This window comes from Gossypium raimondii, chromosome 5 (assembly GCF_025698545.1).
Source record: "Gossypium raimondii isolate GPD5lz chromosome 5, ASM2569854v1, whole genome shotgun sequence".
Classification (NCBI taxonomy): Eukaryota; Viridiplantae; Streptophyta; class Magnoliopsida; order Malvales; family Malvaceae; genus Gossypium; species Gossypium raimondii.
The window spans coordinates 15276713-15293127 of NC_068569.1; the positions used below are offsets into that span (position 1 = coordinate 15276713).

The 16415-nt window shown below is 34.4% G+C and overlaps 3 protein-coding genes across 3 annotated transcripts; 2 read left to right on the plus strand and 1 right to left on the minus strand.

Annotated features, from left to right (window-relative positions):
* The first annotated feature begins 5161 nt into the window (after window positions 1-5161).
* Window positions 5162-8447, plus strand: LOC105769075 (uncharacterized TPR repeat-containing protein At1g05150). The gene is given in 2 exon segments (XM_012589477.2): window positions 5162-7768; window positions 7770-8447. Coding segments are annotated over 2 exon segments (2397 nt in total). The 5' UTR covers window positions 5162-5518; the 3' UTR covers window positions 7917-8447.
* Window positions 8448-11427: 2980 nt separating this feature from the next.
* LOC105766827 (glycine-rich RNA-binding protein 1) lies at window positions 11428-12275 on the plus strand. The gene has a single exon (XM_012586390.2). It carries the CDS (start codon window positions 11428-11430, stop codon window positions 12091-12093), a length of 666 nt encoding a protein of 221 aa, XP_012441844.2. The 3' UTR covers window positions 12094-12275.
* Window positions 12276-14530: 2255 nt separating this feature from the next.
* LOC105770994 (B-box zinc finger protein 21) lies at window positions 14531-15998 on the minus strand. The gene is made up of 3 exons (XM_012592380.2): window positions 15673-15998; window positions 15105-15572; window positions 14531-14958 (listed from the first exon to the last, which is right to left on the minus strand). The coding sequence occupies exons 1-3, from the start codon at window positions 15859-15861 to the stop codon at window positions 14686-14688; spliced, it is 930 nt and encodes a 309-aa protein (XP_012447834.1). The 5' UTR covers window positions 15862-15998; the 3' UTR covers window positions 14531-14685.
* Window positions 15999-16415: the final 417 nt, after the last annotated feature.

The following is a 16415-nucleotide window of genomic DNA, read 5'->3' on the forward strand; positions in this document are numbered from 1 at the left end:
GTACAATTCAATATCAATATTCATCTATTTTTTAATACTAAACATATTATTCAAAATTCAACAATTACTATTAATAAATTCAATACCAATACGTATTTATCATTCAATTCAGTCGTGATGCTTACCTCAATTTGCTTATCATGTATATTAATTTAAATTTTAACAATTAATAATTAAATTCGAATTATAGTAATACTAACCGGAATTTCTCTCGAGTCACTCCTTGTCCACTTTCCCTTTCCTTTCTCGGACAATGACTCGTGCACGACATTAGCTACGTAATTAAACAATTAAAAATCATTAATACACAATTTCATTAAAATATTTTCTTTTATACCTAAACTTTACCCAAATTCTAATTTAATCCCTTATCAATACTAATTTTATTTTTCCCAATCTAACTCTATATTCTCTCTTAATTCTTACTATAAACTCATTTTAACTCTTCAATTTCACCATAAATCCCTAATTTCAAAATTCTCTCAATTTAGTCCCTACTATTCAAAACTTACACTTTATTTTACAATTAAATCCTTTACTAACTTCTAACTTGAAATTCAATCAATTTAACCCCTAACACTTCAATTTATTCAACATGAACATCATCTAATAATCTACTAACTTTCAAAATATCAACATAAATCAAGTAGTATTTATCTCTAGGATTCCAAAACTTCAAAATTAAGAGAAAAGGGATTAAATTGACTTACCAAATTAACTCTGAACCTTAAAACCCCAAATTTCTCTTTTCTTTTCTTTCTTTCTTTCCTTCCTTCCTTCTCTGTTTCGTTTTGCTCTCTGTTTCTTTCTTTCTCCTTCTCTGTTTTGTTTTGCTCTCTGTTTCTTTTCTTTCTTTCTTTGTCATATATATATAATAATATAATAATATAATATAATATATTAATAATAATATAATATAAAAACATAATCATTACTATAATATAATAATATTTTTTTAACACATAAAAATATCAGATTTTTATACTTATGCCGCCTCAACTTTGGAAAAAGGCATAATTGCCTATTTGGTCCTTTTAACTCTTCTTTAATCTATAATTAAACTTTTATCTCTATTGCAATTTAATCCTTTTTCATAATTAACCATCGAAACGTTAAAATTTCTTAACGAAACTTTAATACTACCCTATTAACACTTACGGCTCAGTTTATGATATCGAGGTCTCGATACCTCGTTTTTGACCCAATTTACCTAATAATTTCTTTTAAATCACAAAATTCACTGATTCAAAAATATTTCTAACTTTTTCGTCGAATTTAGTGATCTCAAATCATTGTTCTGACACTACTGAAAATTGGGCTGTTACAATGCACGTATCAAAATACCAAAACATAAGCCAAATGAGTGGCTAAACTCAACAAACACATATAGGCCAACATTTAGCCAAAAATAACCTATACATGCCATTATAACCAAAATTAAAACATTCAAAAGTACCGATAGAACTGATGGATAGTGTGATATAACTCTGACAAGCTTCCAACCCAATCGAGCTTCCGATAATCTGAAAAGTAAAGGAAAACAACTACGTAAGCAATGAATGCTTAGTAAGTTCATATAAACTTTAATCATATCAATTCATTTCAAATATGAAATTCATACATATCAGGAATAATCCAATATTGATACCACAATACTCATGAAGTTATATTCAACAACTCATAAGGTGAGTAAATGCATAGCATCACTTATACATATTATTCCTAGCATAGTAGGATTTTAAACAACTTTAACTCTTCCAAATTTCTTTATTTTCATTTGCATTTCTTTACTTTCCACACTCATTCCATATGTAAAACACACCAGTCATAAGCATATCATTCAACCATAGCCACAAGCTAGTGCATTTAAACATAGCCTTTTTTAAATTAATTGCATGATAAGTCATTTTATAAGAAATTGCATAACTTAAACCTTACCACTCTTTCATGAGCACTAGCATATTTTCATTTGAGTGCTTACGGCTTACCCTTTCAATGCATCATATAAATAAACATATTACCATTTAACCAATAGCTTGGCATTTGCCTAAGCATCAAACAACAATACTTGTTAGTGTACTTGCACATATTTCATATAAATTTAACATTGATAAATTTATTTTCTCGTCTGAACTTACATAATTTCCTTGTATCGTCATATAAAAAATATTCATATATGTACATATTGTGATGCATATCATTCTCTTACTGTTTCTTCATAAACATATATAATTCATTTCATTATATCAATATATCATGTAGTATCATTTCCATGTATTTCATATATATATTTTGGTAATAGTTCGTATCGAACTCATATTGTCTCATAACAGAACATTGTTCATTAAACCATTTAGAATATCGTTGGATACATGGGTAGTACACACGAAGTGTACAAAACTATAATCTGTCAATTCATGTACATGTATGCTCATACGAGCATGTAAACGGGAAGCTCTTCCGAGTAATATAACGGGAAGCTCATGTGAGCTATGTAATGAGAAGCTCATAAGAGTCGTAATCAGGAAGCTCATGCAAGCCAATATTGGGAAGCTCTAGAGAGCCAATTATCGGGAAGCTCATATGAGCCATAAACGGAAAGCTCAATAGAGTCATTAATCGGGAAGCTCGTGAGAGCCATACGGGATGCTCATAAGAGCTAAATAATGGGACACCCTTACGAGCTGTAGTGTGTCTGCAACACATGCAAGACCACAACCAATCGGGAACCCTTAATGACAATGTCATTTATATTCATCGAATTTCTTAGGTTCTACGAGACTTCATACTTGTCAGATATATTCGGATATGTGATCAATGCTTATACATAGAAATCATACATTTCACAATCATAACATTAAATTTAAACATATAAGCATACAATTTAGTTACACGAACTTACCTGGCTAAATTGTAGAAATACCAAAGTTCAGGGGTGTTTTGGTAATTTTCTATTTTCCTCGATTTTTTATCCGATCTTAATCTAAATTAATAATTTCATTCAACATATCAATTTAGACAATAAAACAATTCATTTCATGCAAATTTTTCATTTTGACATTTTAAAAATTGCCCTTAAAGTTTTACTTTTATTCAATTTAGTCCCTAAACCCAAAACATGTAAATTAACCATTTTTAATACAAATCCAAGCTAACCGAATATTCATGGCATTTAATACAACCCATTTTTGCAATAATTTCACAACAAATCCTTGTATTTTACTAATTTAACAATTAATCCTTAATCGAAAAATTTATCAAAACCACTTAACAAAATACTTTTAATAACAATTAATATCTTAAATTCATCATTTAATATCAAAATTCACAAGGTTTATCAATGGAAACTTTCAAAATCTTTAACAGTTTTAAAATCGAAGGTACAGGCTAGCTGGATCTAGTTGCAACGATCTCAAAAACATAAAAATTATTAAAAAGGGGACGAAAATCACTTACCAATTGAATTTTAAAGCTTGGCCAAACCCTAACTCTATTTTCATGGAAGCTTTCGGTTGTAATTGGGAAAGAAGATGATAACCACACCTTTTTTTATTATGTTTTTAATTTAATTTAATTTAATCCATTAAATTACCATATTACTCTTAGTTAATAATTAATTTAAAACACCAAATCTATGTCCATATTTGTCCATCACATAAATATATAGCACAATTACCATCAAAAGAAGGTTTAATTTCATAATTGGTCCTTCAATTTAATTAAATTCTAACTAATAAACTTCTTTACAATTTAATCCCAAACTTATTAGGACTAAAAGAACAATTAATCCAAAAGCTACTGGAATCAATCATAACACCACCGCTTGGAAACTTTGACCATCGTTTAATTACAATTTAAGTCCCTTTCCTTTATCAATTACCCATTTAATCAAATAGTGATTAAATTTTATATCTTTACAATTTAGTCCTTTTAATTAATGAATTATCGAAACGTTAAAATTTTCAACAAAACTTTAATACCATCTTAATGCCACTCCGTAAATATTTATAAAATATTTACAGTTTGGTTTATAGAAACAAGGTCCTAATATCTCACTTTCTAAAACCACTTGACTTAGGATTTTACCACTCGAACCTAATAATTCATTATAAAACATAAATTACCCATTCAATAATCTTTTTAAAATCATATTTGACTCATAAATATTAATAATAAAATTTACGAGCTTACTTACCGAATTTGGTGGTCTCGAACTAGTATTTTCGACACCACTGAAAATCAGGCTATTACAACTTAGCTCAATCCTTGCAAATGAGCGTTACCTTTGCAAATGGTTTAAACAAATTATAGATGATGGCAAGGAATCTAACTTTAATCTAAAAAGTTAATTTTAGAATCTTCAAAGTTATCGAAACATGAAGATGATAATAAACTTAACTACAACTTACAAAATTGAATATTTATTTTAATTTTTCTAGTAAATAATTTCATAATTTAATAATACATTTTTATTTTTGTTACAGAATTGTTAGTACTATCTACAGTGTTCGAAGATGATAAAGCTTGAAAATAGTTTGATTTTAACTTTTTGGAATAGATATTTTGTTAATACTTATGAAAACTTCAACCTTGCATTTGCTTTATTTTGATTTGGTTAAAGCAGTTAAACTCTTGATTTTGTTGTGCAGGAAGCTTGAATCTATTCTGTTAAATTTGAATCTTAGAGCGACACATCATCTATATCATATTTTGTGTAGTAGTGGCATAATTTGGTATATAAGATAATTCTTGACGCATAATTATGGTCATAATGATAACAAAATGACCACAAAATGTTATCTTATATAAGATAGTTCTTAACGCATAATTATGCATGTGGTGTAATAGCTTATATAGTTGACTCGAATTATGATCACAATGACCGTCTTGTAACGTTATGTATAGTTATTTTACATGTTTAAAATAGTTCTTTACATGTAGTTATTAAGTAAATTATATTATTTATGTAATTAAATAATATTATACTTCGCTCTACCAATTAAATAGTCGATTCATGTAAACATAATATTGAATATAAATAATAAAATTCATTAATTTAACTCGAAATTTTTCGACTCAATTTAATTTGACTCAATCGAATATTAACCCTAATTGTTTTAATGTGATATCTTAGAGATACTTAGCCTTTGGGGACTAAGACCCACAGCTCATTCGAACCAGAAAAAAGGAAGAAAAAGAACAAAGAAAACATCAATCATCTCTCTACTCCCCCCACTCTCTCTCTCTGCGTCGGTCTCCGTTTCCCTTTACTTTCCCCAGATCCGATGAAACCAAAAAAGACATCCCCAAAACCCCAATTTTAAACACCCCCAGCCCACTCCCATATGGATTATTGTTATTCCCTATTCATACTTTTCTGATTTATATAAGAAATACCCATCTTTATCTCTCTTTTTTTCTTGCTCCCTCATTTCATTTCCCAAAATTTGACCTTTACCATTTCGCATTTCCAATTCCCTAACCCTAGAGGAGAAGGGGGGAAAAGAAGGTAGAGAAAATGGCGACGAGAGGGAGTAGATCAGAAAAGGTGAAGAGGATTTTCCAGCAATTCGACACGAACCGAGATGGGGGTCTTAATAGAGATGAAATGGCAGCGTTAGTCGTCGCTGTTAACCCCAGAGTCAAGTTTAGCGACGAACAAATTAACGCCATTCTCGACGAAGTATTTCGAACCTATGGGGAGTTCATTGACGGCGAAAAGGGGTTAACTTATGACGGTTTGTTGAGAACTTACGACGACGGAGCTGGTGACGTGGACCGTGACTTCGACGCGCTGGGGCTCGAGCTCAATTTCGACGAAAACAAAGGCGCATCTATCGTGTCCGAAGCATCGTCGTCGTCGATTGCGGATGAGAGAGTAATAGAGTCGCAGAAGAATCAACGGACGGCGGCGTGGGCAGTGTCGCCGCATCACGGGATAGTTTTCGACGACACGTGGAAGCTCGTTGATGATTTGGAGATTTTGCTCAAGAGGTTGAAAGCAAAGCAAGCGAAAGACGCGAAATTTAGAAATGATAATTTTGATGCGTATTCAGATGCCGGGTGGTCAAGGGAATTAGGAGCCTCTGCAGAGCTTTCAGAGAAAAGGGTATATTGGGAAGAATCAGGGCCTGATTATGCACTTTTTGTTAAAGAATTGGGAGCTTTAAGGAGTAGAGCTGATGGCGCAAGGTCAAGAGAAGAAGCATTTGATGGACACATGGCAATTGGGAGGGTCTTATATGAGCACCAGTTGTTTAAAGAAGCTTTGATATGTTTCAAAAGGTCTTGCGAATTACAGCCAATGGATGTCAGGCCACATTTCAGAGCCGGGAATTGTTTGTATGTGTTAGGGAAGTCCAAAGAAGCTAAAGAAGAGTTTCTGTTGGCTTTGGAATCAGCTGAGGCTGGTGGGAACCAATGGGGTTACTTGCTTCCTCAAATTTATGTCAATCTTGGGATTGCTCTTGAAGGAGAAGGTATGGTTTTAAGTGCTTGTGAGTATTATAGGGAAGCTGCTATTCTTTGCCCTACTCATTATAGAGCTTTGAAACTTTTGGGTAGTGCTCTTTTCGGGGTGGGGGAGTATAGGGCAGCTGTAAAGGCTTTAGAAGAGGCTATTTTTATGAAACCAGATTATGCTGATGCACATTGTGATTTAGCCTCAGCTTTGCATGGTATGGGTGAGGATGAGAGGGCAATTGAAGTTTTCCAGAAAGCTATTGATTTGAAACCAGGTCATGTTGACGCTCTATACAATCTAGGTGGGCTTTATATGGACTTGGGTAGGTTTCAGAGAGCTTCTGAGATGTACACTAGGGTTTTAGCTGTGTGGCCGAATCATTGGCGGGCACAGCTCAATAAGGCTGTATCCTTGTTGGGGGCCGGAGAAACTGAAGAAGCTAAGAAAGCTTTGAAGGAGGCCTTAAAAATGACAAATAGGGTTGAGTTACATGATGCCATATACCATCTGAAGCAGCTACAGAAGAAGAAAGTCAAGACTAACGGTGGTACCAATGGGGAGGCGGCTTTTGTAATAATGGATCCCTCAAAATTCAAGACTCTGGGTGAGAAGACTACATTGAGGCAGGATTTAGGAAATGCTCTTCAAATTAGGGCTTTCCAGAGACTTACTAGATTGAACCGATGTGAAGTGGATCTTTTGAAGAAAGAAATGAATGAAACTGATGTACCAGTCTCCTATTCCGGTAGCGGTGGTCCTCAGAAATCCATACGCAAGCCTAATTTGGAAGAAGTTCTACGCAAATTACTTAATTTTCTAAAACCTGAAACCTTCCAAGGAGCTGTCAAAGCTATAAATGAGAAAATCCTCTCAGTCTTGGATGAAACAGGATCGGGCAGGGTGGACTTGGGCATGTTTTATGCTGTTCTTGCGCCCCTTTGTAGTGGACCTCCAGATAAGCGAAAAAGGATCGCCTTTGATGCACTCTTATGGCGACCTGTAAATGAAGGTGGTTCTCATATTAGAAAGGTAGATGCAGTTCAGTACATCAAATTGTTGAGGGCTATATTTATCCCTTCTCATGGAGCTAGTGAAATGCTGGAAGTTCATGGAGAAACAGATACCTCAATGGTATCTTTCAATGAGTTCCTTATCATGTTCAATGATCCTGATTGGGGCTTTGGTATTTTGTCCACTCTCCTGAAGTTAGAAACTGGAGATAGGAATCGTCATGAACGCCATGTCTGCTCAGTTTGCCGTTACCCAATTATCGGTTCTCGCTTTAAAGAAGTAAAGTCTCATTTTAAGTCTTTGTAATCAATGCTACAGTGAGGGTAAGGTTCCCCCTAACTTTAAACAAGATGAATATAAATTCAAGGAGTATGGGAAGGAAGCTGAAGCAATAAAAGATAAGTGCTTGTGCTTTAATTTGCAATCCCGGAAAGATCCATAGCTAGTTGGTTTTAAAGTCTTTTGCTAATCTTGTACCATTCCATCGTATTATTTTAGGCATCCCGTGTGCATTGTGCAATATACAGTTCATCAATATGTTCAGTGGCCGTGTCATGCTCTTGTGTAATAACCGTTTTCAAGTGATGGCTCTGAAATATCCCTGTTTCGTAATAGTTGTTGCAGAGCATTTTTACTCTTCTGTTCTTGGGGGGGAAAATTTGAGATGATGTATATTTGAGATTATTACACTGTAACTTCTTCTGCTTCTGCTTCCTTTTTTTTCCCTTGGTGGTGTTGAATTTTCCAGGAGAATTTTCAATGGAGAAACAAACGTTATGTTTCTATTGGGCAAAAAAGATGTTATCCTTTGGGGATGCAGAGCATTAATTCTGCTCAGACTATTCAGCTGAAGTAGTTGATATTAATTGATGAATTGTGATTATTGTTTTGCCTACTTGACTCTTGTTGAGTATCCATTGTTAATTTAGAATAATCCCAATTGTCCTTTTATATATGACTACTGAATACATCACTGGTGATTGCAGGCCCAGCAATTGGAGACAACTAAAATGCTTTATCTTTAAGGAAGAGTTGGTGAAACTCATTCCTGTTTTTTCAGTTCGACGGTCTTAATTTAAGCGTATAGAGCTCCATCAATAAATAAAAGTATAGTGGAAAATATCCCAAACCGGTTTTGCTATTGTTGTAAGTGCTAAATACCAGTAGTTAATGCTCATGAATGGGAGATTTGACTTTGCAAAATCATCATTCCAGCGGATAACAGTAATTACAGAGTACAAGAACAACCCCCCGTATTAGCAACTATTATATGAGCTTCATCGTTCTGATATTCATTGCTTTCTGAAGAGAGGCTTTTATTGCGTTGCCAGCAGTAATGTCAATTTGCTAAAGACTATGATTGTTATATATTGATATCTGCATTCAATGTAATGAAAATATGAATAAATTATCAATTATTCCATTTTTATGTCCAAAAAAAAATTATTCCATTTTAATATAAAGTTATTACCATAAATCATGTATTAACTGAGAGTTTCCTTAAGAGCTGCTCCACCGAGTGACCTGGAGCGCACTGAGTCAAATTTATAAATCAGTTATTTAAGAGGAAAACTTGCCATAGTGGTTCATAGCCACATCAGATCAAACATACATGCATATTCTGATACGTAAAGATGGAATCTCAGCAAATTTTTGTATACCCTTTTTTTTTTTTTCCTATTCGGCATTTTTATATAAAGATCTAAGATTTTCATAAAAAAATTAAGATTGAGGGCCTTAATCTGTTGGTAGTTGCAAGTACCTCTAAATCATTCAAATCAAACATCAGCAGCACAGCAGCATTAAATTTTCATTTCGTGATTTCCTATCTTTGGCCCTTCTCCATTATTATTACAAGACTTTTAATGGTAGCGCTATAGTGGAAGCTCTCAACTCTCAAGGCTGGGACAGTGAGGACATCTGACAGCAGTTGTAGGGATGCCATCATTAGTCCTGACTTTGAGAAAGAGAGCAGGTAATACAGTTGACCTATGCTGATTTAAAGTGTCTTTGTCCATTTTTATGTTATTGAATCACTACTATTGCAGTAACAATAATAAATATATTTTGAAGTAGTGGAAAGATTACATCAAGAACCCCCCACCCCCCATATGTCGCAATTAATCTTGCAGAAGAGATGAAACAATTTTTAGATGACCTTCCATTTGGGGAATACTCCAGTTTCAATTATTGAATACCAAGGTCAAACCAACCACTTGCCTCTGTCGTTTAACGTTTTTCTTTTTATCCTTTTTTTTTGTGTGTGTGTGTCGGTTTTTCTCGCCGCGTTCAAATGCATAATTCCAAAAACTAAATTGCTTATTCCACTAACGAAACTTGTGCCAAGAACTTGGGATGGGAAAACTTGTATGTGTCCATCAACACTGACCTTGTACTCACATCTAACAAACTGCTGGCGACGCTTAGTAAAACCGATGATAGCTTATACTAAATACTCAATAAATAAGTCAGTCCCAGGATGTTAATGGGCCAGTCTTCCTATCTTGGGATGACAAAGTAAATGTTAAGACAACTTGATATGTCAGGACAACCTGGTCCAAACCCCAGTAAGAGAATTGCAAACAAACGTAGTTCAGGCTTCAGCCCAACTTAGATGGAACGGGAAAGAAAAAGTATTGAAACTAATCTACTCTTTATATATAAAAATAATAATAAACTCTGAACAAAATCCTGACACTTTGAGTGGTCTCCCAACTTGCTCTTTTGTTCAATCATGTGTGTGTGTGTCTCTCTCTCTCTCTCTCTCATCTCATCGTTTTCAGTTTGTCTGAGAATCAAGCAAAGCAATCCATGTTTTGGAGTTAGGACAAGCACTAGATGGCTGGTGGTTAAGGAAGCCATTACAAAACTTGAGCCTGAATCTGAATTAGTGAGTGCCAGATCACTTTTTGGAATATTTTATTTCGGATATGAAGTTGGAGGCATGATGGCACCACCGCTCAATTTGTTATGTACCTTGTGAGGAATACGTATTTACAAGCAAGATTATGGTATCCCCACAACTGTTATTTACTCCACTGCTTTTTTCCATTCCTCAAACTTCAGGGTGAAGCAAGTTTGTCTGGTAAGGAGGAGATGGAGAAATTTTCAAAAAAATAATGAAATACCAAAATTGTCATATGTTTCCTAGATTGCTATTGTTGAGGTGTAATTTAAAGCGAAAACTTGAACAGGCTAGTGGATGCTATTTGGTTGGTTTGTTTTATTACCAATGTTCAACTCTGCTCAGCTTTTAAACATCCTTAACTACATCAATTCTCTTGGTCCTTTTTCAACTATATTTTCATTTTCCAGCTCTCATCAGATTAGTGCTTGTTATTAATTTCCACCTTTTCATCAAAAAGATCGTTTTTTGATCATTGCATTTGGGAAAAAAAAAAAAGCTGAAAAACTTTTCGATAGTCAATGAATGTCAATGAACATAGCCGCCTTAATAGATTGGTGCCACTATGCAAACAATTAACAAACAGACGTCCCTAAACATACTTTCAATGTTTCTTCAACTTTCCAAAGAAGCCAACAAAACTGATAAACCCGGAGCTCGAATATGGCTAAGTGTTCACTAAATCGAGTCCATGGCACGTTGCACTTCTCCTTTCCCTTATACTTACATAATCAGGATTTAGGATACACTGATATTATTCTAATTATGTATCTTGGTTCTCACATGTGCAAGTGGGCGAGGGTGAATTCTGAGGCTTCCGGCATGCGCTAGTCACATTACAAGTGGGGACAAAGTGTGTCCTAAGGCATCTCAAACTTTACCACTTTTTTGGAAGAAAACAAGTAGCAATTGGTTGTTTTGGGTTTTCCTTAAGATCTGGGTCAAAGTGGGACCAAATGTAGCTGTAGTAAACTTTCATACAAACCCAAGTATGTATATATAGGTCGAGCAGGTTTAGGCAACAGTTGCATCTAGTAGACATCGAAGGATGGGGACATTTGTAAAAGGTTACTGGGTCGTCGTCCTTTTCGTGGCAGTGGCGGTTGTTAGGCTGAGAGGCGATGACTTGGTAAATGGTACTGCTGCTCAAGCTCAAGGCAATACCAACTCTTCCTCACCCTCAGTTCTTCTCAAGCATCTCCCAGGTAAAGACAATGTTGAAGCAGGCAATAGAAGTTCCACTGAAGTTGTGCTCAACAACAACAAAAATAGAGGACCTTACAATAGAGGTGTTGGTCGTGGGGGAGGTGGAGGTGGTGGCGGCGGGGGTGGAGGAGGAGGAGGAGGTGGCGGTGGCGGGTATGGATGGGGATGGGGTGGAGGAGGTGGGGGGGGAGGAGGAGGGGGAGGGGGAGGGGGAGGAGGTGGGGGATGGGGATGGGGAGGAGGAGGTGGTGGTTGGTATAAATGGGGATGTGGAGGAAGAAAAGCAGGCAAAGGCAATGGAAGAGGAAGAGATAAAGGCAGCATTGGCAGAAATCAAGCGCATAGGAAGAGAGTTTTCAATAAGGAGGATTATAAGATGGGAGAGTTTGCTCAATGCACGGTTAGAGGCAGGTGCAGAGGCATGAGGTTGGATTGCCCCCTTCATTGTGGTGGACCTTGCGTCTATGACTGCCAAAATATGTGCAAAGCTCACTGCAGACGCCCATGATCTCATCAAATTCAAATTCTTCAATAACCTTTCTCATTTATATATACGTTTGTTTCTAATCAGCATGGAGAAAAGAAGATTTTTTAACTAATTAATGTTTGTTTGATTCCATCTTGGATTAATCTTTGAGTTGCTTGCAATTTGACGGAACTGAGATTTTCTGTGTGCTTCTTTTCTTGTAACTGGCTTGTGTTTCAGTGGAAAACCTTAGTGGATGAAAATTGCAGAAACCTTATCTTTAAAGCCTCAACCAGTCATTTCCAATTAAGCCTTCATAGAACTTGTTGGACCCGTAGTAAAGCAGAAACTTTTTGGAGCAAAACAGATTTTGGGCTATTGGAGGCACATGTCTCAACTAAAATATACAGACCCATTTATCCACTACACTCCTTTAAGCTACTTATTTTTCTCTCTTTTTTAATGAGATATAAATAATGTTTTAGTATTTTGGTAATGTTTGATTTTATAATTTTATATTTGATAATTTATAAGTTCATATAATATTATTTATCAAAAAATAAAATAATTCTATTTATTTTAATCATTTTAAAAATATATTTTAATATGGTTGAATGAAAGTAATATGAATTTATATATTATATTATTAATGTATCAAATACAAATTTATTTTCTTAATTAGATAAGTATGAGTTTGTATGCATAAATAAATAATATATAATAAAATAAGAAATAACCTACGCTAATACAACATACAATCTAACACTTTTATTTATACTAAATGATAAAATACAAATATTGAAAATAATAGAAGTTTGGGTTATGTAAAATAAAAATATCTTCATCATTACCTAATTGGTTTATGACATCAATTTATATATATAATACATATTAAATATTATTTAAAAAATAACAATTAATTCGAAACGATATACTGAAACAACTCGATATCCGTAGTAATATCAATAAAAAAATAAAACAATCGCCATTACAATACTAACTACCGTCATAAAAAGCAATTGAAACAAACCTACGTCCGGCACCATGTTTGCTTGTCTAGTGGGCGAAATCGACCGCTACAACGCTTAGAAGAAAGAAGATGGCAAATGATCCAAAACTGCCATAATCAAGCAAATTAAGATCTTGATGTGATATTTCATCCAAGTAACATGTAAGGATAAAAGTCATTTGAGCCCCCACAAGAGTCAACAAAAAGTTATAAAGTTATGATTGAATTGCTTGTGATTAGTAACAAATTCCGATCCAACCTGATATATTAATATTTTTTTTTATGTTTATTCAAGTTTAATTTGACTGAGTTTAAAATTTTGCTAAAATTTATTTATATTTATAAAAGATTAATTTAAACTTATGTTCATTCATATTACCTTTTAAAAATATTTATATTATTTTAATTTAATATTTAATAGTTTCATATATTTTTATATAATCATCTTACTATTATTTTAATATTTACATTAGAGTAATATTATATATTTAGTATATATTTATTTTTATATATTATAAATTACATAATATATAAAAACAATATAATATAAAATATTATAAATTTAAAAACTAATCAAGTCAAATTGAGCTTTAAATATTTAAATTTCAACTCGACTCATATTTTAAATAAATCTATTTTTTAAGTATAATATTTTTATTTAAACTCCTCCAAAATTTAAAAATACTTTATGCACAACTCAAATACGAATAAAGTTGAGGTTTGGGTGGTCTAGACAAAGAAAACCTTTCGGCTCCCCCAAGCAGTCCACATATTGACCCAGCAGTTGTCAATTTTGAACGGTGACTTTCTACTTTTATCCCATTATCACAAAGTACGTTCATAGTGTAAAAACAAGACCAGACTAGAAATAGAAATTATTTCATATTTTAAAGAAGATATTATTTCTGACTATTCATTTTTTATTTATAAAATTTAGAAAGTTCATGCATGGATTGCCGTATCTAGAACAGGGACCTCCTTAGGATGTGGTCGGCCCACCAGCCGATAATGCAGGCTGCTTTAGGACAAATCCAGAGCATCCCTTTTTGCCTACCCCTTTCCCTGGCCCCACCCTCCTGTCCTTATCCGATCCCATCATCAGTTTATCATAAACTATCATCTATCTTCTTCCTCTTATTCCCTTCTCATGATGTCGGTCTCTCTGTCAGTTTCCATTCTTATTGACATGATACATCTCCCCGACCAAAAGGAAAGGGCAGAGATTACTTTACTTTGTTCCCATGAATGTTTGTTACTTGAGACAATTCACTTATAGGTTCTGTTGAGATTTTTTTGATAACGATATGCCATCCCTGCTGTTAGATTCTAGTTTTTTTCAAATTGGGTATTTATTTATTTTTTCATAGTTTCGCCCTATACGTTTTTGTTTGTAAAAGTAAATAAATTTTTGCATTAATATTTACGAAGTCGTTGCATTCTGCAAGTACACAAGGGGTAAAAGAAAGAAAGTGCTACAAACGAAACCGGCTCTATTAGAGTAGGGGGGAAAGGCAAACATCACACTGAAATCTAAATTAGCAAGAAATGAGAAAATGCAAAGAAAGGGCAATGATGTTGTCCAAGTATAAGAGAAGTTGAAGTGTTTGTACTTTGAAAACCTGATCCTACCAGAGACGCTTAGATCTCTTGGAGCTAGTGGATTGAGGGCTGATCCAAGGAACTGTAAAGGAATCATCTACCGGTCTCCTGTTAGCTTTCATGCCTATAATTTCGTTTGTCTCCTTCAACCCGCTTTGCCCTCCCATTTGTGAAGAATATTGGGGAGGATACAGGGAATATGGTGACTGGGGAACCAAAAGCCCCAAACTTTCTGGCGAGGAAGTAGTCATATTGCTCTCAAGATCAGCATCAAGGAACGGCAACATACAATCATCACTCTGAAAACCAAAAAGAAAACAAAATTATTCAGATCCAAAAGAAAAAAAATCACATCATTCATAAACACAACTTGTTAAAAGGGAAACATATTATTCTGTGTCATGACCTTAGTGGTAGGAAAGGGAAACAATAGATCAATGCAAACCTTACAGAAACCAAAGGAAGGTGAAGATGAATCAAGAAAATCTTCGACGTGCCACCCTGGGAGCATCTCTATCAAGTATTCCGATATGCTACTCGCTGAACCACCCTCTACACTTGCTAACAAGTTATCTCCACCGCTCTTGTTATTTGTTACTGCAGCAGATGTTGTACTGATTGATGACGATTTAGCAAGCGAAGTTGAATTTAAATTTGGAGTAGAAGCAGAGACAGAGTTCTTGACCGACTGTTGAGACTTGAATTCAGGAACAGAATGGCCAAGGTTGGATAAAGAAGCGACTGAGGATGAAGAGGAGGATGTGTAGATAGCGGTGGTAGGAGAGAGTTTAACCCCTGTAAGAAGAAACCTGTTATGTTTCTTGGTATGTTCGTTTGCCGCATGAATTGGAACATCACAATCTCTGCACAGAATTGCTCTGTCTTGCTGACAGAACAAGAAAGCTCGTTTCTCCTAACAAAGAAAAAACAAACCCAAAATCAATCGATCTGAACGCCAACTGCCATATCTACACGGTAACTATACCCAGAGAGCAAGAAAGGGAAGAAAGTACCTGACAGATATCGCAAAGAGGGATTTGTTTTGAAGAGGAAGGATGGAGTAGGGAAAAGCGTTGGTGCTTAGAGGCAAGCTTGTTGGCGTGGTGAACCCGGTGGTCGCAGGCGTCGCACAGGGCGGCTTCGTCGGCGGTGCAGAACACCGAGGCCTCCTCTTTGTTACAGACATCGCACTGGATCTTCATCTGTTTGTTGATCCTTTCACCAATCAGATCACTCTTGGTACCCTGAAAGAGTCCAGATGAGATGGAAAGAAGGGTTTATAAGCATATGTGTTGGAGTAAATAGCAAGAGTGTACAGTTTAGGAATGAATAGATTATCTTGACAAGTTGAGTAGTCATATTTCGGATGCTGTAAGAAAGTGGGAGACACCGAAATATAATAAAAATTTCGTTAATACTTTGTCTTTAAAATGTTTTTAAATTATTTCATGCTAGCAATCTAATCTGATATATAAATTTATTTTAAATTTTAAGGTATTTATTGGAATTAATTTCTACATTCTATAGGGTGGATAAATTGTTTTCTTCACAATTTTAATATGTACTATTTTAATCAAATAAATCAAATTTAACATAAGTATATTAAAAGAAAAAAAGAGTATTTGTTAAAAAGGAGAAAATACTCTTTAAAAGAAAAAGATAAGAGTGGGTAATGACTTATTATTTTAGTAACTTTTCTAAGATACATATAAGATTAAAATTCTCATGCGGATGTTACAAATAGTAATCCATTTAG

Coding starts and splice junctions, on each gene's coding strand:
- LOC105766827 (XM_012586390.2), top strand. CDS start 11,428: ATGGGGACATTTGTAAAAGGTTACTGGGTCGTCGTCCTTTTCGTGGCA.
- LOC105770994 (XM_012592380.2), bottom strand. CDS start 15,861: ATGAAGATCCAGTGCGATGTCTGTAACAAAGAGGAGGCCTCGGTGTTC. Junction 15,573..15,672: donor CTCTTTGCGATATCTGTCAG/GTACTTTCTTCC, acceptor TTTCTTTGTTAG/GAGAAACGAGCTTTCTTGTT. Junction 14,959..15,104: donor CTTCCTTTGGTTTCTGTAAG/GTTTGCATTGAT, acceptor TTTGGTTTTCAG/AGTGATGATTGTATGTTGCC.